This window comes from Podarcis pityusensis (assembly GCF_964106645.2).
Source record: "Podarcis pityusensis genome assembly, chromosome: 3".
In the NCBI taxonomy this organism is placed as follows: Eukaryota; Metazoa; Chordata; class Lepidosauria; order Squamata; family Lacertidae; genus Podarcis; species Podarcis pityusensis.
The window spans coordinates 4,441,017-4,462,425 of NC_138026.1; the positions used below are offsets into that span (position 1 = coordinate 4,441,017).

Genomic DNA, 21,409 nt, shown 5'->3' on the forward strand with positions numbered 1-21,409 from the left:
TCCAAGGAATGCCTTGCCCACTGCTGCTGCCACAGGCCACCTCTACAGTGGCCTCTTGCTGAACTGGAGGCACTGCTAGTCTCCTCCCACCCTGGTTGTTGGTGGGAGGGAGTCAGCAAGGTTTACCAGCCACGGGCTGGATCACTCCCATGGAGACCGTCCGTGGGCCGGAGTGGTGCAGCGTGATGCCAGAAATTGCGTCTGTGCATGTCCGCGGCACCGAAAATCGCTTCTGCGCATGCCCAGATGCTGGAAATCACACCTGTGCAGAAGCAATTTTCAGCGTCTGGACATGCACAGATGCGATTTCCGGCACCACTCTGAGTCCCCGCGCCGCACTGCGCTGGTTTAGCGCAGCGCGTAGGGGACTCACCAAGTGGGTGGCTTGTGGGCCAGTAAAACGGTCTTTGTGGGCCACATCCGGCCCACGGGCCGCACGTTGCCAACCCCTGGTGTAGATCTTTATTTCCCCCTTTGTTCCTGATTGTAGATCTTCACTCACCCCTTCTTCCCTGGCAGGAAGAGAGGGCCGTTTTGTTTTTCATCTCAGGTGCCAAAATGTCTTGGGCCGGCCCTGGCTACAAAACGGGGCAAGTGAGATATGAGAAGGAGGTGTCAGCATGTTCAAGGGAACACTAGGAATTGAAGAAGTAGAAAAACGTGCTCAGTGGCCACAGCCTGTCTGTTGGGGTGGGAAAGGAATATCCTGAAAGGTGGCACAGTTGATGAACATGCTGACAGGAGCATGGCAACATTTTGTTGCAGGTCACACTCGTCAGCATATATTTCCAGCACTCTAAACAAGCTTGCGGAGAAGATGTAAAAGCCTTGTTCCTAATGAAATTCTCTTTTTAACCTGCAATCGTAAAGTTATGCACATGCACATGCTAAGACATATTAGATCAAGGCTTTAATATAATTCTGGCTCCACTCCTCAAAAAGAGCAGTGTATGTCTCTGTAGATAAGACAGCAGAGCTTCTTTAGTCGGCCTGTGTGTGACTGGGACAAACCCTTCACAGATCTCTCAAAGCCATCCACTGCCATCTGGTTCCTCCCCTCCATGTTTCTGGCTTGAAAAAAGCAGCAGAATTCCTAAGGATGCAATCTCGTTTTTTGCATAATTTTTGGAGGAATTTTCAGTCAAAAGGGTGGGGTGAATATATCCTGGATCATAGAATTGTGGAGTTGGAAGGGACCCTGAGGGTCATCTAGTCCAACCCCAATCTAGTGCAATGCAGGGATCTCAACTAAAGCATCCATGACAGGTGGCCATCCGACCTCTGCTTAAAAACTGCAGGACTGAATTACTGTGACGTGAAATAGATAGGGCTGCCTAAGAGCAGAATGCTGTAGTTAGGCTGCTGATGGAAAGAGACCACTATCAGCACATGACACTGGTGTTAACAGACCTCCAGTGACTTCCTGTTTGCTGCTGGGCCAGATTTAAGGATAAGTTATAAATTTCCCCCATTCTTTATTAAAATTTTGGTCTTTCTGATTTCTGATTCTTCCGGTCATTTTAGCCATTTCGGCACAGTCCATCAAGTGCTGTTTATTTAATTTATATTCAGCCTTTCCTCCCAAAGGATCCCTGGGCAGCAAACACATCCGCAGCAAAATAAAAATAAAAATTAAACATTCTAAAAACTGTCGCATTTAAAATGTATAAAAGCACTTTCCCATCCAGCTGTTTCAGAGCTTCCAGAAACAGTGCCCTTCAGCCATCAGATACCTGGGTAAACAGGAATATTTTCCAATTCCTCCTAAAAGTCAATCATGATAGAAACAGAAGCACCTCACTGGGGGAGGGGAGTATTCCACAAATGGGGAACCACCACTGAATAGGTCCTGTCATGGGTCAAAAGCAACCAGGCAGCCCCCAGTGGCAGGACCATCACAAAGCCACTTCCGCCCTCCGCACAATTGAGGGAATCCCCGGCCGCGTCACCCCCTGGCCAGCCAATCAGCTGGCTTGGGGGAGCGTGGCCTGCCCTATTTAACACAGACGCTGCTGGGGATCTCCCTCTTTTGCCGCCTCCAGCTGCTCCTGTTTCTCACCCTCCCGCCTTTTAAGGTTTCGTTCCTTGACCTTGCTATGGACCTCGGTTGGTCGCCATTGAGGGGCCTGGTAGGAATTTTTCCACTTGGCAAATTGGCACCCGCCACTTGGTTTTTCACCTACCTTGTAGCAAATTGTCACACCTTTCTCGGTATTGGCAGTTAGGCATTGGTATTGGTATTATTATGTAGATTGAAGAGGGGATGAAGCGCAATCACCTGCCCCACATATTGAAGGATAAAGGATTCGGGGAGTGTGGCCCCTGTCAGAAGCCTATGGAGGTGAGGGCCTAAGGCACGCCCCCTAGCGGTGACCCCGGGGGAGATCCTAGTTGATGTGCATCAGCAGGACTCCCCCTGCTGGTAGTTAACCCTTCCTGGACTTCAAGCAGACGGGCTGAAGCCAGATATAGTCGGTTAGGACCAATGCCACGCCAATACCGCTCATCACCTGTAACCAATAAAGTCGTGGCCTTTTTTAGCCCATTAACCGTAATAATTGTGTCATGTGTCTTTATTTCCACTGGGGGGAGGCGAGAACTCGCCATGCAACAAGGCCCTGAACAATTTAGGCCTAGAATAACTTAAGGACTACCCCACCACGTATGTCTCAAGTCAATCACTGAGATCATCTGGCAAAGCACTATGAGTGGTCCTGTCTATGGAACTCCCTCCTATTAGAGGAAATTTAACACATGAAGGCCATTTTATTTCAGGGGGGCTTTGTACCATGAATGCTATTCCAATGTTCTATTTTCTGATTTAAAAAATAAATAAATCTACATTTTAAATTTTGTATGCTGCATGCTTAGTTTTTTGGTAAGCTGTTTGAAACATTATATGAAAACAGGGTACAAATGTATTATATTAAATAAATGTAGAAGGAGAGAAGCAACTTGGAAGAGAGATTCACATGTGACACGGGAGCAAACAGAATAGGACAACCCAAGTGCTTCTGTTCCCCATCTCCTTCACATTAAGATGCACAAACACAAAGCCATGTCTGCAAGTGAAGTGTGTGCATTTTAATGCAGACAATGTTATAAAAATCCCTATTTTACTCATGAGGACATATGCCTAAAAATGCAAGTTACTAATTTGTCCCTTCCTGCCCTGCGGGAAGGTCGCTTTCTAAACTTGGAGACAGGGAAATATTTTTAGGAACACTTAGGGGGAGAAGGAAAAGAGCTGGCTTTTGGAAACCATCAGATCTGGGAAGGTATGTCCAGAAGCCAAAATCAATGTTAAATTGATTCCGATAAGAGTGCGTCACAAGAGTCTGCACGCAGATAACGGGAAAAGACCAAGCAATGAATGCTCAGGAAATGGGTGTCTTTTCCTAAACTTTGCTCTCTCTTTTTGTAATTATCTGTTCTGCATACTTTCCTGACGGTATTCCTCCATTTGTTTTACTAAACTAAAGCACTGTATCCTCTTCTTCACTCTACTGGCTCTCGAGGATCATCAATAAAATACTGAATATTTGAGGTCCAGCTGACTAAGTTTTCACATCATGCCTCAAGCAGCTTACTAAAAAACTAAACATGCAGCAAACAAAATTCAAAATGTAGATTTTTAAAAAATCAGAAAATAGAACATTAGAATCACACTTCATAAAATCATAGAATTGTAGAGTTGAAAGGGACCCTAATTGACACCTAGTCCAAACTCATGTAATGAAATCCTCCAAGGAAGGAGCGTTCTCCACCCCAGAGTCCCTTCCACTGTCAAACAGCTCTCACCATCAGAAAGTTCTTCCTGATGTTTAGTCAGCCTTCATGTTTCCTCACACATTGGCAATACAGCCAGCAGCAGCCCACAATCTATGGGGCATCCACTCTTCTCCTCCACTGCTGCTCTCAACACTGCCAACTCCATTTCACCCAAGTCTCATCCATCTCTTACTATATTTAGCATGAGATGTTCCAAATCCCATCTAAGCCGTCTGACATAAAATTCCCTCTTCATGCCACAAGATATCCTATCAAAAGTAAAGTGTTTCCAGAAATCCATATCTAAACATTTATTGTTATTGTTCAAATCAAGCTTTTGCCTTCATACTGAACTGCAGTTCATATCATACACATCCAATGAGCTTTTCAATGAGCCACGAATCTGTCAATGAGTTCTAAAAGATGCACGTGCCTATTTCCTTCGTCACTTATACCCCCTCACATGGGTATACTTTGCCTGGTCAGAATGGAGCACAGAGCCAGGAGGACGACGCTAACCCAATTAATCGTCCGGCTCAATGTGAGGGCAGGGTTTCAGTGCTACTAAACCTTTGCGGCAATCTAGCATCCACTCCAGAAGAACAAACCACCTCCTATTTGTGCTTTAATAATAGGTTTGTGTGCTTATTCTTTAATACACAATAATGTGTGCTTATTTTTAGTACACACACTTTAATATGTACGCTAACCATACTCCACAGTCTGCCCTCTAGGTACTTTAACACTGAAGAATACTCAGCATTCCCAGAATTAAATATTCTGAAGGAGGAGAGATGAAAACGTTCACAGCAATGCATCTCTAAACTTCCCAAACACAAAATAGTTTTCAGGGTTTTTTTTATAAGGCAATAGTTTCAGGAGAACATTTGTTTTACACTTTGACATCCCAGAATCACCAAGTAGAGATCAAATTTTCAACTGTATTAATTATTTTCTTTTAAGCCAACAAGGTTAAGTGTCTATTGATAATACAGAGCTTGATGCTCAATATATGTAGAGGTGCATTAAATCCTTGGAGTCCAGTGTGCAAGGGAAATGGTGATGTCCCATTACTTCCCTGACATTTTGCACCTCTTGCTAATAGCACCATTATTGTAACCCAATGTACAAGATGCCATTAATGCATTTCTCTGACTGGTACCATTATTTCCAGTGGAAAGGTAAGGCCAGTTTGCATGACATGATTTAAGCCTCTACAAGGAAGCATGCATATAGCACATGGTGTCATAAATCTTAGCAGGGGGCTGTCAACTAAAATGGAAACCTTTTATCTGACCTGCCCCTTCCCCCATACATACTCACATACATGCTACTTGGGTTTCAGTTAGCAAACACAAGTTTCTTTAAGCCACAAATAAGCACAAGGCAGTCACTTAGGTGGCCTAGTCACTAGGACAGAAGAGAGCGTTCTTCTATGAACAGAAAGGACCTGCCATTCAAGCTGAAGCAGATTTTATGATCAGGAAACTCATGGTGCAAATCAACCAGGTTCTGGGGTATGATTTAGGAATAATCTCTCCAAGAGCCCATCCAGAAATTATGTTTCTGCTGTTATGGAGTTAACAGTATTACAATAGGGAGCTATGCAGGTTGGTAATATAACTCTGCAAAATACAGAATTCCTAAATTGTCTCCAAATTATTTGACATGCAGATGGCACAAGATAACCCAGAAAAGTACTGGCGGCCTGGAAATAGTGAATAGGGAAAGTTGTATATGCAGTTATTAATCTCTGATAGCTCATTCACACATGCCTTTGATGCTACATTCAACAAGTTGTGAATGCCTGGATAGCTTAGTTCAGGGGTAGGCAAACTAAGGCCCGGGGGCTGGATCTGGCCCAATCGCCTTCTAAATCCGGCCCAGGGATGGTCCGGGAATCAGCGTGTTTTTACATGAGCAGAATGTGTCCTTTTATTTAAAATGCATCTCTGGGTTATTTGTGGGACATAGGAATTCATTCATATTTTTTCCCCAAAATATAGTCTGGCCCACTTCATGGTCTGAAGGACGGTGGACCAGCCCACAGCTGAAAAAGGTTGCTGACCCCTGGGCTTAGTTGGTCAGAGTGTGGTGCTGATAATGCCAAGGTTGCAGGTTCGATCCCTGTATGGGACAATTGCATATTCCTGCACTGCAGGGGGTTAGACCAGATGATCCTCAGGGTCCCCCAACACTACAATTCTGTTATCCATGACCTATGAACCAGCCCGTGATGATGGGGAGAATCTGAACATTCTTCCAAACAAGACTCTTTAAGAAACTATCACTACTGGGAAGAGAGATTGCTCAGTTGCGTGCTGAGGTCCCCCAAATCATCCCTACCCCAATAACTCACACATCACACATAATTTTTGTTTAAGGTTTTTGGCATAATTTTGGCCACAACTTTTATTATCATACAAAATTGTGAGTGGTTGCGTAGGCATTGGTTATGACTAGCTATCCCCCCCGCCTTGGGGGATAGCACTGACTCCCGGATTCCAGCGTAAGTCAGTGTGGAGGAACAAGCAGGGCAACTGGGGCTGCGTTACAGACCCTTCAGTTCCTCCCTGCCTGCGCCTTGGGGTCTTACACAGCCCGCACCCGATTCCAGGGGTTTGGACAAGGGGATGGTAAGCCCCAGAATTCCTTTAACGGAATTCCCATTCCGCAGCAGCATTGGAGGGGTAGGCACAGCCAATCCATACCCCTCCACCAACCAATTTAACCAATGCCTAACCGCCAACCTTACAAGTTGTGACGATTTGCTACGTAGTAGGCAAAACCCAATTGGCACACACTAATCAGCCAAAAGGAAAAATTCCTACTAGGCCCCCGCACCAAGGCGGACGACCCCATGACAGGCAATAGCAAGGTCAGAGCGAAGCCCAAACAAGGGAGGGCGGGCGGGTGATCCGGTGTCCACAGCGAAAGAGAAAGGAACAAGCTGTGGACCCAGTATAAATAACCTCTGACTCCACCCCTTACTTGGCAACATCAAATTTACCCCAGTAACAACAGTCACCAATCAATTCAATTCCCTTGCAACAGCCTGGCTGGCAACTGAGGATGTTTTGTCTGGCCCCATCCGCAACACGTGCTCTCTCTTTAATGAGAACACGCTTTGCTTCTGCTTGTGTGTTTTTTAAATACAGTTACACCCTACCCTTTTCATATTGTTCAAGGCAATTTACGGAAATAGTAGACATGTAACACAATTGTCTGCATCTAATGTAGCACTAAGGGGAACCTTCCATTAGTGCAAGGATTTCCTCTTGCATAATGGAACATTCCCCCCACTTCCCCACTCAATCTGACCTGGGTTCCCCCCCACAACCCCCCAGATCAGATCTGGGAACTTTGCAGGGCATGTCTTGCAGAAGGAGGAGGGATCCTGTTGCGCTAGCACTAATCCTGGCACTAGCACAACTATTTACTTGAATACTTCCTATTAAAACAGCGACATACTGTATAAAAGAAAATCAATAAAAGCCAGCAATGAGTTTAAAAGCAGCTGCAGGTTTTTTTTGGGGGGGGGGAGCAGCACAAAACATAACAAATGCCAAATAGGGGGGAAGGTGGGAGCATGCAATTACAGTAAAAGGTAAAGGGACCCCTGGCCATTAGGTCCAGTCGTGGCCGACTCTGGGGTTGTGGCGCTCATCTCGCTTTATTGGCCAAGGGAGCCAGCGTACAGCTTCTGGGTCATGTGGCCAGCATGACTAAGCCGCTTCTGGCGAACCAGAGCAGCGCACAGAAACACCATTTACCTTCCCTCCGGAGTGGTACCTATTTATCTATTTGCACTTTTGACATGCTTTCGAACTGCTAGGCTGGCAGGAGCTGGGACCGAGCAACGGGAGCTCACCCCGTCGTGGAGATTCGAACCGCCGACCTTCTGATCGGCAAGTCCTAGGCTCTGTGGTTTAACCCACAGCGCTACCCGCGTCCCTTGCAATTACAGTAGGAAACACTAAAAACCAGCTGCAGCAGGCCAAAGGTCTTCCTAAATGAGAAGGTTTTAATGGTGCGGTTGAAGGCCACCAAAGACGACTCAAGACTCCTTAAGTGGGGAATTCAAAAGTTTAGGCACAGCAGCAGTGATGGCCAACCTTATCCCAACCAAATATGGATTTGGAACTCAGAAGAGGGTCTCCACAGATATCTTAAAAAACAGGCAGGCTTTTGTGGGAGAAGCTATTTCTTATCTCCACCTGCTATTTAAGGTAAATAAATATACGCAACATTAGAACAGATTATTAATTTGCACTGAGGACAAGTCAATTGAAGTAATTTTAAACTGACCAGATGTAAAACCTAGACTGAGGGGCAGGGAGACCTTTACAGCACATTCAAAGTACATTTTCCCCCTAAAAGAATTTTGGGCGCTGCCAGTTGTGAGGGCTAAATGTTAGTGCCCAGTATTCTTTGAGGGACTGCATGCGCTTCAAGTGTGCTTTAAAGATATAGCGCGTACACAAGATGCCAACCAGTAATATCACTTTATTACCGTATTTTCTGTGTATAAGACGCCCCCTACTTTTGGGGATCCCAAATTAAGAAAAGGGGGGGGGAGATGGCCCAGAGTTGTTGAGCTTTTTGGGGGCAGGATTGCCAAAGTTGTTGAGTTTTTCTTTGGAGGGGAATGCCCCCAAAATCACTCACCCAACGCTGCCAATCGCACATGTCACAGGAGAAAACAAGCTTCTGCCCACTCGCCACCAGTAGCAGCCAATCGCACACACAATTGCCGCAGCGGAAGCCAATTCACAGCAGCCCTAGCAGCAGCCAACAATCACCCACCCAATCGCCACTGATAAGCTTCTGCTCACAGCTGCAACCAATCGCCCGTCCCGCATATGCACTGATTTTTAACCTTATTTTACAGTAAAAAAAACCGCATGTCTTATACACGGAATAGTACAGTATTTCAGTCTATGCACTAGCAAAAAGATGTAAGGCAGCAAACAACTGGAGTCAAGTAAAAAGTTATTTATTCATTTATTTGATAGGAGAGATACCTTTCATTACATTTACACTACATTTGCCTAAAGAACACCACCAAATCTAGTAAGTTCATACGCATAAAGGTAATTTTTTTAATAAAAAAAGCATTCACACTGCCACACACGGAATATAGAGCCATATGGACACACTGTTAAGACCGTATTCATGGAAGACAATCTTACTCAGCTACGAGTGATTGCCAAAGAAGAAGAGGATAGAGCCATAACCAGGTAATGCAAAATCAGCTGTATGGGCAGCTACCATGAGAACAAGGAAAGGCAAAGAAGGAGAGGCTGAGAGAGAGATAAGTTATCTGTGCTTCTCAGAGCATGCAGGGACACAAAACCAACTTCATATTTATTTATTTATTTATTTGTTAATCAAATGATGAGATTTTCAAGTTGATTTGGGTTCCAGTGTGGGGCAGTACCAAAACAGAGTGCTCTAGAATTGTAACTGCCATTCTCCCTCAATAAATAAATAAATGTGGCAGAACTCTTTAAAGTCTGCCTAGCTACCCCACATAGCCATAAAGAGAAGCGTTGTCATCGGCCTGTTTCAACTGGTAAGCAGCCCGCAAAGAATGATAAGTTTCCATAATGGCTCAAAAAAGGGTCCCATAATAATCTGTGATCAGGATCTCTGATTCGAGCAACAGAGACAGGAAGAAGTATCGAATTAGGAAGAGTGCTTGCATTTGTAAGAAAAGGCTTTGCAAAAATAAAAAGATAACAATAAGCTATAAAGGGCAATTAAAAGAGATGGGGCAGGTCTCATCCATATTTGATAAACCATATGACTAACCATCATTTCCACTGCTGTGCATTAGAAATGCTATTCAAAGTTGGATAGCGGTTAAAATTATATATTGCCTGTGCCTGGCCTAAATTGTTTTTTCCCCCCTCTTAAATGTACACAATATTACAAATTTGATTTTAAGCTGTTTGAATCAGTCTATAAAAAAGATTTGATTATACCTGAGTGTTCTGGCCCCGCTCTTTCCATATCTCAGTAATCTTGGCGGTAATTGGCTGATTAGGTTCCTCACACTCCATCTCTGCCTCAGTTTCCATGGTAATGTTACAGGAGCTATTATAGATGAGAACTTCATCTCTTTCCACTTTAGGGCTGAAACGAGAAGGGAGGTTAAATGGGGTGTCATCAATCTTAATGAAATGCAATTATTTTTACTCTTATTAATCATCGCAAGCCATTAGCTTGTGGCAACTGCAGGCCACCATTTGTCAAACTTTGCAAATTTCTGTAATTTTGTTTCCATTCTTTTATTGTTTATTTGTTTTGCCTCCCCACCCCCTTTATCTACAAGCCCTCTCCACAAAAATACACATAGGAAATGTTTTTCAGTGATGCCATTCTGCCTGCCGATCAAAACGTATGTACACATTCAGTTCCAGGACAGAGCAAACACAAGAACGGACAACTAAAGACAACAGACACTGCTTGAGTCAAAAATGGCAGCAAACCCCAGGTAGCGCTTGTCTCCTTTCCCTCTCTTACTCACACTTAATCCTGGGGAATGAATAACTTGCAACTCCCTTAGGGCAAGCGCAGAAATTGGAAAAACCACACAACTGGCTAACTGGTCCCTAATTCCAACTGTGAAAAAATGAGCTCATTTAGGGTTCCAATTCCTGCTACCCAGCTGATAGCAATGATGTTTTCTTGCTAGCACTGGAACATTAACTTAGTAAATTAATTAAACTTACTTAACAGCCCAGGCTAAGCAGATTCGATATATGTGCCAGTTAGTTTAACAGGCCGCTTTCCCCCCCGAAATCTCTTCTCTCATTGGGAAGTGGGAGATGGGGTGGGGAGAAGTAATAATAATGGAAATAGCAAAGGGGTGCTCTTAATTAGGCCCGCTTGCTAACAGCTGCTCACTTGTGTTGGGAACTTCTGAAGTTCTAGTATCTATTTCCACCTACCAGAGCAACCATTTTCATTCCTTTCAGCTGCCTTAAAAACCTCAGATTTACTTGCCCCTAACACTCTATTTTTGTGAGAGGGTTTATTTCCCCCCAAAAAAATTCTGCATTTTTTGCTCAGGACCATCACAGGAGAGAGAAAAGCGCCACAGCTGCCGATCTGGGTGGTGATGGTTTTGCAGGATTTGTCTGCTTTAACGGTATATACACGGCGAGCAAGACCTTCAGCAGATAAAACTTTTTTCCTTACAGATACAGGGATGCTGTTGCTTGGGTTGCACAGGAGCCCTATTAGCAAAGCAGCCGGCATCCCGACTGGGCTTCTTGTGTTCCCAACAGTATCCTGAGAAACAGAAACAGACATTTGGGAAATTCTCCCACAGGTAATGTGACTGGTACAAAGCAGGCAGGCCTCATGTATCTTCCAACAGTTACAGAAAGGCCAGAATTTGGCAGGTGCTGCTCTTTTTGCAATGCAAGACAAAAGTGCTTGCTAAAATCCAGTGGATCTAAAGTTGCCAGAGCCCCAGGGCCACCGCCACCATCACCCAGCAGGAGACAGCAGGAGAGAGGAGGCAGCCACAGTGCCTGGAGTTGATAACCTTTTTAAATGGCCCTGCTACTGTGCTTCCAACAGACGCCTGGCAACACATATTTAGCATATAGCGTATTTTTCCGTGTATTAGATGAGGGTTTTTTATTTTAAAATCATGTTAAAAATCTCGGCTCGTCTTATGCACAGGTAGTGCTGAGGGGGGGATGTGCAATTGGTTGCAGCTGCGAGTTAGAGATTCTCTGTGGCGATCTGGCGACTGATTGGTGGTTGTGTGAAGGGTTGTGGGTGATTGGCTGCCACTGAGGCAATTAGGCAGCATGTGATTGTCAGCGTCTGTTCAGCAGGGGTGAGCAATTTTTGGCATTCCCACCCCCCCCCAAAAAAAGCTCAGCAACTCTGGGCAATTCCCCTAAAAAAAGCTTAACAACTCTTGGCAATCTCCCCCCATTTTATTTTTGAGTCCCCCAAAATAGGGGGTGTCTTATACACGGGGGAGTGTTACACACGGAAAAATACGGCATGTTTGCAAAGATGAAACCCAGAAGTGCCCATTTTTACATTTAAAAAATGTGTTCCTGTATAAATACACTGAGTAACCTTGATTTCTGGCATCTCCCTCCCATCTTGTTACGAACAGGACTTCAGGTGAGCTGCAAGGGAGGGAAGAAGCCTTAAAAGCTACAACAGCTACTGAAAATCCAACTTCAGCACTAAATTTGAAGGCAAAATGGGAGTCTCTTGATTTACAACCTGGCAACTCTAATCAGAAGTGTTTACTTCTTATGCACTGCTAAAAACACAGGACTAGAACTAGTAAAAATCCTAGTGTATAACCTTCGATAATATAGTCAGTTCCCCAAACACCCAACCAATGTTACCACAAGGAGGAACTGGTACCAAATGATTCACATGCATCAGTAACACTGGACCTTAAGCCAACGGCAACCCTGCTGGTCAGTAACTGATGAATAAACACTGAATGGGCACTCTGAATATTGCTTAGGTTGTTGACTTAAAGTAGCGAGGGGGGGGAGGCCTTCTTCTGCTTTTCATAATCCCTAATCTTTTTCCCCCAGTGGCATTCAACAGATGTTGCTTTGGATCAGAAGACACACACAGGAACAAAGTAAGATGTTTACTAGATGGATCATCTGGTGTCCCTCAGACTCAAATGATACTTTAAAAAGACAAAGAGATCCTTTGATATCAACAATGAATGGATTTCACGTTCAATCAGGCAGATCTCTCTGCAGGCCAAAGCACACTCGGCTATCGCCAGTCTAGCAAGTGCAATGACATGCCTGTTCCCCAGTTTGAAACCCGTCCCTACAAAACTTGAGTGCTCCTTACAAAACAGTGCACTGGAGTCCAGCCACTGTCAGGCAGAAGGACCATGTCTAACCTGATAAAAAGGCCAGCAAAATGGATGCCAGATGAGTTGACAGCAGCCTTGCGAGGTAGCGAAGAGGAACACGTTGAATCGTCACAAAGGTATCGGTACGGTGTGGCTGCCGTCACAACAGAAGTGCTTGCTCTGATTCGGATGTCACACTGGATCAGAGCCGCACCTGGCTGTTTCCAGTCATCTGCCTTCTCTTCCAAAGAGCACGTCAAGCTGCACAGAACTGCTATGGAAGCTGGAGAAGAGAGAGGGAAATCACCAGCCATCAATATTAGTTTGGCACCGCCACTTTTCTTTGGCTTGCTCCTGTTTGCCTTGCAGAAAGTGATGGAGAAAGTTTAGCAGCTTACTCAGTTGGTTTGTCACGCTACTGCTAAAAACACAAGGAGGAAGGCGAGTTAAAAGTCGCCAGCCTTGAATAAGTAAGCACTTTCATGAGCTATTTTCTTATCCCAGCTTTGTCACTATTCACATTGAAGCTTTCTCAGGGTGGAATGATTTTGCTGTATTTTGCCATTGGGTATCACTTGGACTGAAGGGCAGCATGGAAACTTGTCCAATAAAAATAAACAAACTACACTTCACATGCAGTTCCACCATTCTTTCTAGACTTTTGTTTAATAAAATGCAGCCATTGAGTCTGCAATTTGGAGGAGGAAATGGATCCAGATAGGTCAAGCCCCCCCCCCCAACTGTTTTTATCACAATTGGTGCATACTATTTGTTTTCAGCCCTGAGTGCTCACTGGAAGGACAGATCGTGAAGCTGAGGCTCCAGTACTTTGGCCACCTCATGAGAAGAGAAGACTCCCTGGAAAAGACCCTGATGTTGGGAAAGATGGAGGGCACAAGGAGAAGGGGACGACAGAGGATGAGATGGTTGGATGGTGTTCTTGAAGCTACCAGCATGAGTTTGATGAAACTGCGGGAGGCAGTGGAGGACAGAAGTGCCTGGCGTGCTCTGGTCCATGGGGTCACGAAGAGTCGGACACGACTAAACAACTAAACAACAACAACAATTTGTTTTCCATCATAGGGGTACAAAAACTGCTGCAGGTAATAGTAGGAAGGTGATATAAGGAGAAAGGGCAAAGAAGCCGCTCTTCTTCCTTTCAAATTGTGGCCTTAACAACTGAATTTTGCTTTCTAAAAATCTGTAGTGTAAAAAAGAACAACACAACAAGTACTTCAGCCTTCAGTCACTGATTATCTAAGGCAGGGGTCAACAAACTTTTTCAGCAGGGGGCCAGTCCACTGTCCCTCAGACCTTGTGGGGGGCCAGACTGTATTTTGAAAAAAATAATAATGAACGAATTCCTATGACCTACAAATAACCCAGAGATGCCTTTTAAATAAAAGCACACATTCTACTCATGTTAAAACACCAGGCAGCCCCCCAAATAACCCAGAGATGCATTTTAAATAAAAGGACACATTCTACTCATGTAAAAGCACACTGATTCCCGGACCATCCAGGGGCCGGATTGAGAAGGCGTTTGGGCGGCATCCGAGCCCTGGGCCTTAGTTTGCCTACCCATGACCTAAGGTCATAAAGTATTTGGATATTTGGATAACAGCCATATTCACAATAGTTTTAGTAGATGTACATGCATTATAGCTGGTCAGATATTCATAATTAGAGAAAAGGTCCAAAATCCATAGGCAGAGAATGACTTGAGGTATAGGGTTGGAAGGGACCCCAAGGGTCAGTCTAGTCCAGCCCCCTGCAATCCTGGATTATGCAAGTGGCCCATATGGGGGGTCATGGGCTGGGTGCTACACAGAATAGGAGTTTGGGGTTAGGGGCAGCGGGGAGGGACAAAAATACAAAAAATAGTGTGATTGTTGAAGCCTTGCCGTTTCTCTCCCCTCATCTCCCAACTCCTGCTGTGTGTTTAACATCCAGCCTGATGAAGAGCAAAGAATGCTTGCTACTGGGTGCCATTTGGGTTGGCCCTCTTAATAACTGTACAGACTTAAGCCTCTGGGCAAATGCAAATGTCTTTGTCTGGTGCTGAAAGATGCCAGGCATACCTGCTCTGGGAGGGCAATCTCAGGATTGAGCAGAGAGTGGGCAGGGAGAGAGAGAAAGTCACACACCCTCTGTGCAACTCTTAAGAGCGCAGGAGCCCTTGCAGGGTCTCTAACCAACAGCCCTGTGCAAAAGTGACTCAAAATGCAACTTACCTGTTCCACTTCCTTGGCTTACGCACAAGACTTGAGCCAAGTTGACAAGGACTTTTTTCAATGCCCTTGTTTGAACCCACATACCTTCCTCCTCCTTTTCACTGCCTTAGCTCAGGTGTCATTGACAGCGGCAGGCTCACACGTTTCAACACATGGAATTTTTCTCTCCCCAAACATCCCTTCAAATTTCCATGTCATGAAAAGGTTCACCAGTTTAACCAACCTCTGTCAACTTGTTAAAGACACCATAAAAGAGGCAGTAGCAAAAGGAAAAAATGTAAACCCTCAGCCTGCAACATGTAAAGCAGCTCAAGGTGTCTCTGGGAACTTTCCCCTCAAGTCCCTTTTCAGAAATTTGCTACTGGTCCCGTTCACACACAGCAGTACTTCACTCATTTCATTAACAAGACTAACTGGGTGAAAGTGATGAGAGGCAAGTACTAGTAATCCATAGTAAATGCTCTGGCAATTCATCAAAACTTCAGCTGGACTACAGTCGCACCTTGGTTGACGAACGCCTTGCAAGTCAAACATTTTGGCTCCTGGACGCCGCAAACCTGGAAGTGAGTGTTCTTGTTTGCAAGCGTTCTCTGGAATTGGAACATCCAACGGGGCTTCCGATTGGCTGCAGGAGCTTCCTGCAGCCAATTGGAAGCCACGCCTTGGTTTCTGAACGTTTTGGAAGTCGAACAGACTTCCAGAATGGATTCCGTTCGACTTCTGAGGTACAACTGTATATATTTCTTAAGTCCCAGACATGTGATATCATTTCTATACTTTCAAAACATATTTTCAACTGCAGGTGCAAAGAAATTGCAAGAAAAATAAGCTCTTCAATTTTCACTCAGTCCTAACAAAAACATCATAGACAGCCCTAAGAGTCGAAAATGCATTTTCAAGCAAAAAAGAAATTGAACAGCACCAATATCACATAATCAGCATATAGCAATGTGTTCTCTCCATGTTTAGTTTGCAGGCTCCGGTCCTACAAATGCTGCCAAATCCTGTGTCCGACTTCACTAGAATGATTAGCAAGAGAAATGTTTGCCATGGGCTTTGTCTAAGGAAATCAACTGAAAGTACTGCAGCTCATGTCTAGAACCAAAGTTCTTATGATAGCCACACAAACCGCTCTCACTGCTGGGACATTTTTGCTGCGTATGTGGCACACATTCAGTTGCCCCTGGCTATTCTCCTAATGGGTCACATAAACCAGAGGTGGGCAATCTTTTTTCTCTCTGCATTCCTCAAGGTCAGAGCTGATAATGGAAACAGCCAGATCCAAAAGCATTCTGTATTAACTAACATGAAATAAAGTCCAACTTGTTTCAGTTTTCAGCATGGCTGTTTCAGATAAGGGTGTGGGAGGAGAGACAGTACAACAGATCAATACAGCTACTGTTCTGGAAAGCAAGTGAAAGTAATTCCTTTCTGACCTGTGTGCGTGTGTGTGTGTGTGTGTGTGTGTGTGAGAGAGAGAGAGAGAGAGAGAGAGAGAGAGAGAGAGAGAGATGAGGGATAAACTTCTTTTCCCTAAGCCATACAACCAGGAAACATTTTTTATCTTTTGTCCTTTAAATCAATTTATTTTTATCCAATAAATTATTTCCTCTTCCCATTGTTCTGAAACCAAAAAGGAACAGAAAAGGAGGAATTCTGATGGCATGTAAGAATAGGGCAACTTCAGGAGAAAGTTGCGTGTTGCTGAGCACACCTGCCTTGATACCACATTCAGTTAATTTAGCTGCATTTCAGCGTCTGCTCCCAAAAATCTTTCACTTACCTTTCCCCTCATCACTTTAATTTTTCTCCTATACTTCAGATTGCCAATATTATTGGCTGGAGGCCATCACACCTGCCCATTCCATTCCTCCACCAAACTCTGTCTTTCCCCATCTTCTACCTGCTTAGCTTGTAGCAATCAAGATTCAGAGGCAGCCTGTTCCACATCAATCAGCTCGTACCATCAGGAAGTCCTTCCTAATGGGCAGGCAAAGCCCCCTTTCTTGCTGTTTGAAGTCATTGTTTGGACCCTACGCTAGAGCAACACAATTCTCAATTTGCTTCCTCACCAGTGTGAGTGACAGCTGGTTTCCTTTGCCCCATGAGCTGCCCCAGTGGCACGCAGGGCAAGATGCCTTGGGTTTGCTCCCAAAGTCCCTAGTTTGAAGACTCTGGGCCCTTATAACAGTGCCATGAAGGAATATCCTACAACTGCTCGCAGTAAGCAAACATCCATACAACCCCTTTGGAGCCGATACCCCAAAATAAACTCAAAACCTCTCGCAACAGTTTCTCTTGTACACAACTATTGCCCTTCCTTCATACTTCCCTGTGGCACAGAGTGATTTCCTGTTCTTGCCAGGTCCTCTCTCTGGACTGACTTACCTGTGCTGTTGTGTAACATAGGGTCTTTATGCTGAAAATCTCAGCTGTTGCTGCCAAATTTTATTCATGCGTTTAAACGCAGGCTATTTCTCATGGGCTGTCTTTTATTACAATTGCAAAAACAGTGACAACTACCTTCCATTCTCTTGTCTGAAGCAACCGGAAACAATAAAATTCTTTATACCACATCAGCAGCACATAATCTAACCGAACTTTCCCAGCCAAATTACTAAAGGATATTGATCGAATCAAATGTTCATTTGCTGACATCTAATGGCAATTTAAAGTATTGCAAGGAGTCAAAAGCAACAACCCCTCTCCTGTGTACAAACCAATTTTAACATTAAATAATTCATTTTTATGTTTTAGTAACTGTAGTTTAGTTAATTTTATTTTTGTAAGTAACTGGTCTTTTATCTACAAAAAACTAAAATTATCTTCTCTGTGGTAAATTCTTTTTTATAAAGTGATGCTATGTTGACAAATCAAACCATCATTCTTATCCTATAAATGAACGTATGAAGGATATTTTCCAGGTTTCAAAACTCATATTAGTGAAACAAGGCATGCGAAGTCTTTGTTTAGTATTATTTGGGGTAAAAATTAAGCTAATTTTATGAAATGTCTATACTAGATAAAAACCAATAGTTGCCCTCGAAGGGATGTTGTGATGGAGGGACCTCTGGAAATCTAGAAAATGGCTCACCCTGTTCTGAGCCCAATTATAAGCCAAACCAGACCCTGCTGTGCCCCCAAGAAGGGTAACAGGATCCAATCCATCCCCTTCCTTACCTGGGGAGCCTCTTAGCCCCTTCATCACATCCATCCATCCTTCCCCCTTTGCTTCTCTCCTTTTCTAGAAGACTGCTGCTCCGGAAGCTGTAGCAACTGTGGGAGGGTCAGTAGCCCTTGGGGAAGCCATCATCTTCCACGCTGGCTACTAAAACATGCTACCAGATTCCAGAGAGACACCCCACGTAGAGTCAGCACCCAGGTAAGAGCAGGGCAGTAGCTAGGGTGTGGTGAGGTGGGCCCCCGCCAGGGGCAGAGACAAGGAAGGAGACACAAAATCGGCTAAAAATATGTCCATAAATATGTCTATAAATAAAAATATTGATTATCCCCTCATAAGAAAAGGTTTTAATAAGAGTGTGAATTGAATGGGGGAGGGGGTTGGAGGAGAGGCAGAAAGAAGAGCTAATTTGTCTGTGGCTAGGGGGCACAATCTGGATGGTAATGCCAGGGGCGCAAGATCACCTAGATCATGGGTAGGCAACCTAAGGCCCGGGGGCCAGATCCGGCCCAATCGCCTTCTAAATCTAGCCCGCGGATGGTCTGGGAATTAGCGTGTTTTTACATGAGTAGAATGTGTCCTTTTATTTCAAATGCATCTGTAGGTTCTTTGTGGGGCATAGGAATTCATTCTTTATTATTATTTTCAAAATATAGTCCGGCCTCCCACAAGGTCTGAGGGACCACTACTGAAAAAGTTTGCTGACCCCTGACCCTTGACCTAGATACAGCTCTGAGTAAGAGATAAGGTGCCCTCCAGCTGCCCACCCCACATCATACTTTCTCCCCTCCCCACACTGTTCTGTACACTTTGTCAGCAGGGGCGCACACACATTACTGCAGCATGCATTCTGAAAGCACCCATCACTTTATTGTATGGAATTTCAACATTCTGCCCCCCAACCCAAAGGGCTGCAGTTGGCATCCTACCATCTCCGATTCCTTCCAGCCAGCCATGCATTCCTCCAGGATACTCCATTTCAGCCCCTCAACACAGATAGCATTTCATGTGCTTCAACATTGTTCTGTATTCATTTGGCTGTTTTGGGTGTCACTGTTTTTTGGGGAGACGTTTGGAGTAGGCACAGGTGCCATGGACTGGCTGGATGAAGAGGAATGGTGGAAGGCAGCAGCTGGGGAAACCCCCAGGGAAGAAGGCTCAGTGCCAGAGGACTGGTGGTGGGATGACGATAAGTGGTCAGAGGGAGAAGAGGCAGCAGATTGGGAGGCAAAGATGGCGGAAGCTGAAGAGGCAGTCAGGCTTAGTGAGCAGGTAGAGGCTTTGGCAGAGAGCAGTCCAGGAAAGGAGGGGGGCCAGGAGACAGAGATGACGCAGGCTGCTGAAGAATCCAGGGGGTCTCCCCCTCCTGCTGAGACCAGCTCCCCTCCCCCACTGGTCTCCCAGAACACAGAGAGGAATGAAGAGGGCAGAGCAAAGAGAGAGAAGATGAAGGAGCCTTGTGATGCTGGGGAAGGACCCAGGGGAAAAGCCTTCGAGAGGGGAGGGGAGGCAAGGATCTACAGTTTTTGCAACTGCCTCATTGAGGCAAGACTTACTGGGAAGAGTTGGTGTGATCACTAGGACTGAGCTACAGTGGTACCTCTAGTTACGAACTTAATTCGTTCCAGAGGTCCGTTCTTAACCTGAAACTGTTCTTAACTAGAGGCGAGCTTTCGATAATGGGGCCTCTTGCTGCCGCTGCGCCGCAGGCACACAATTTCCATTCTCATCCTGGGGCAAAGTTCTCAACTCAAGGTAACTCTTCCAGGTTAGCGGAGTTTGTAACCCGAAGCGTTTGTAACCTGAGGGGTTTGTAACTCGAGGTAGCACTGTACTTTGTTTCTTTTAATAAAGAGTTAATTTCACTGACACCTTGTGAGTTACTGCTGACTTGCTCCCACTCCTGACAGTAGACCAAGGGGAAAAGGCTTGTTTTGAGCTCTGAAAAGTATTGCGTGGCAATGTCTGTTTCTCTCTGGAGATCTAATGTTGGAGCAGCATGATTTGGCTGTCCACTTGGAGTGCTTAAGCTGTGCCACCACCTATGCTCAACTTGTACATTTGTAAATAAATGGCATAAACTTCCAGGGACCTCCTACCAAAGAAAACCAAACCTGAGTAAGTGAACTTCTCACCGCCCAAGGATGTGGGGAGAGCACAAGAATGGGGGGGGGGGGAATTAAATGCAGTGCTAAGGGAGGTATGTGTACAGCGAACGAGTTTCGCTTGCACAACAGGACTTGTCCCCCTCTCCTCCCCTGTATATCCTCTGTGCATGCCCTAAACCTGTTCTGGGAGTTCCCCCAACCCTCCAGAGCAGATTTAGAGGGCAGAGGAGGAAGAAGAGGAGGTGGAGAAGTATTAGCTGTCCAATGCTACACAGTATGTTTTACTGTCATATTTTAAAACCATTCTTCATTTGCTTCTGCTCACTGCAAGGCACTACATTACACCACTCCTTGTTATCATTCATTATATTTTAAGAAGCAATGAAGATTTTCAAATTAACAAACCGGATACTCCAGTGGTGAGGATCAACCATAAGACAAAAAGGCAACCATTTCCCTTCTCTTTCTTTCACCCATTCACTTTCTCCCTAAGCACATCTCTCAGTCCATACAGCTGAACTGACCATTCAAGGGTTGGGCTAAGCATCGCAGATCAGTTGGTGTGACATCCAGCATCTCACAGACAGCACCACAGATGGTAACAGAAGTATTTCCTGGAGAGAATCCAGTCCCATGTATGTGTATTTCTCCACCACCTAGACAACCTTGAAGGAAAAAACAGAAAATTTGTATTGAGCTAAACAACTGCCAGCTGCTGAGATCTTCTTGTTAACAACACTCAATCCAGAAATATGAAATACCCAGCCACTGGAGATAGTCTATGAAGATACAGGCAGCTCTTGTGCCTTCCATATATCCACAAGGAAAGCAATGCAGCTATTCAAGATAGAAAGGCCGCAACCATACAGAGGTGGTTACACACAAAAAGAGTATACAACAGATAAGATCTTGAACAGGTTACAGAAGGCTTCACCATAGCCTCAGAATACAAGGCAGTGACTAAATACCCCATTAGTATCCAAAGAGGTTTTTTAGTTCAGCGCCTGCAGAGTTATGTGTTTCTACAATATATAGCTATTAATGAGCTATACTAAAGTCCTGTGATACCCTTCATTTAACAGTTAATACATTGTTTCGCTGGCCAATTGCTATTACCATAGCATACCTCTGAATGTGCCCAGAGTAAAGCAAGACACACAGAGAGAAAGAGAGAGGTGGTGAAGATCAGGTACTGGGGTTTGGGTATTTCTTCCAAAGTCAGTAATGGATTTCTGAAACTTAAGAATTT

At 44.8% G+C, this 21,409-nt stretch overlaps 1 protein-coding gene across 3 annotated transcripts in view; it reads right to left on the reverse strand.

The window, feature by feature from the left end:
* Positions 1-21,409, reverse strand: part of PKHD1 (PKHD1 ciliary IPT domain containing fibrocystin/polyductin) — a 239,609-nt gene that overhangs the window by 161,331 nt on the left and 56,869 nt on the right. For all 3 annotated transcript variants that reach the window (XM_080997326.1, XM_080997327.1, XM_080997328.1), the window contains 3 exons: positions 20,685-20,825; positions 12,686-12,920; positions 9,759-9,909 (listed from right to left, as the gene is read on the reverse strand). In XM_080997326.1, the coding sequence (XP_080853452.1) occupies positions 9,759-9,909; positions 12,686-12,920; positions 20,685-20,825 (527 nt within the window). The remainder of the gene's footprint in view (positions 1-9,758; positions 9,910-12,685; positions 12,921-20,684; positions 20,826-21,409) is intronic.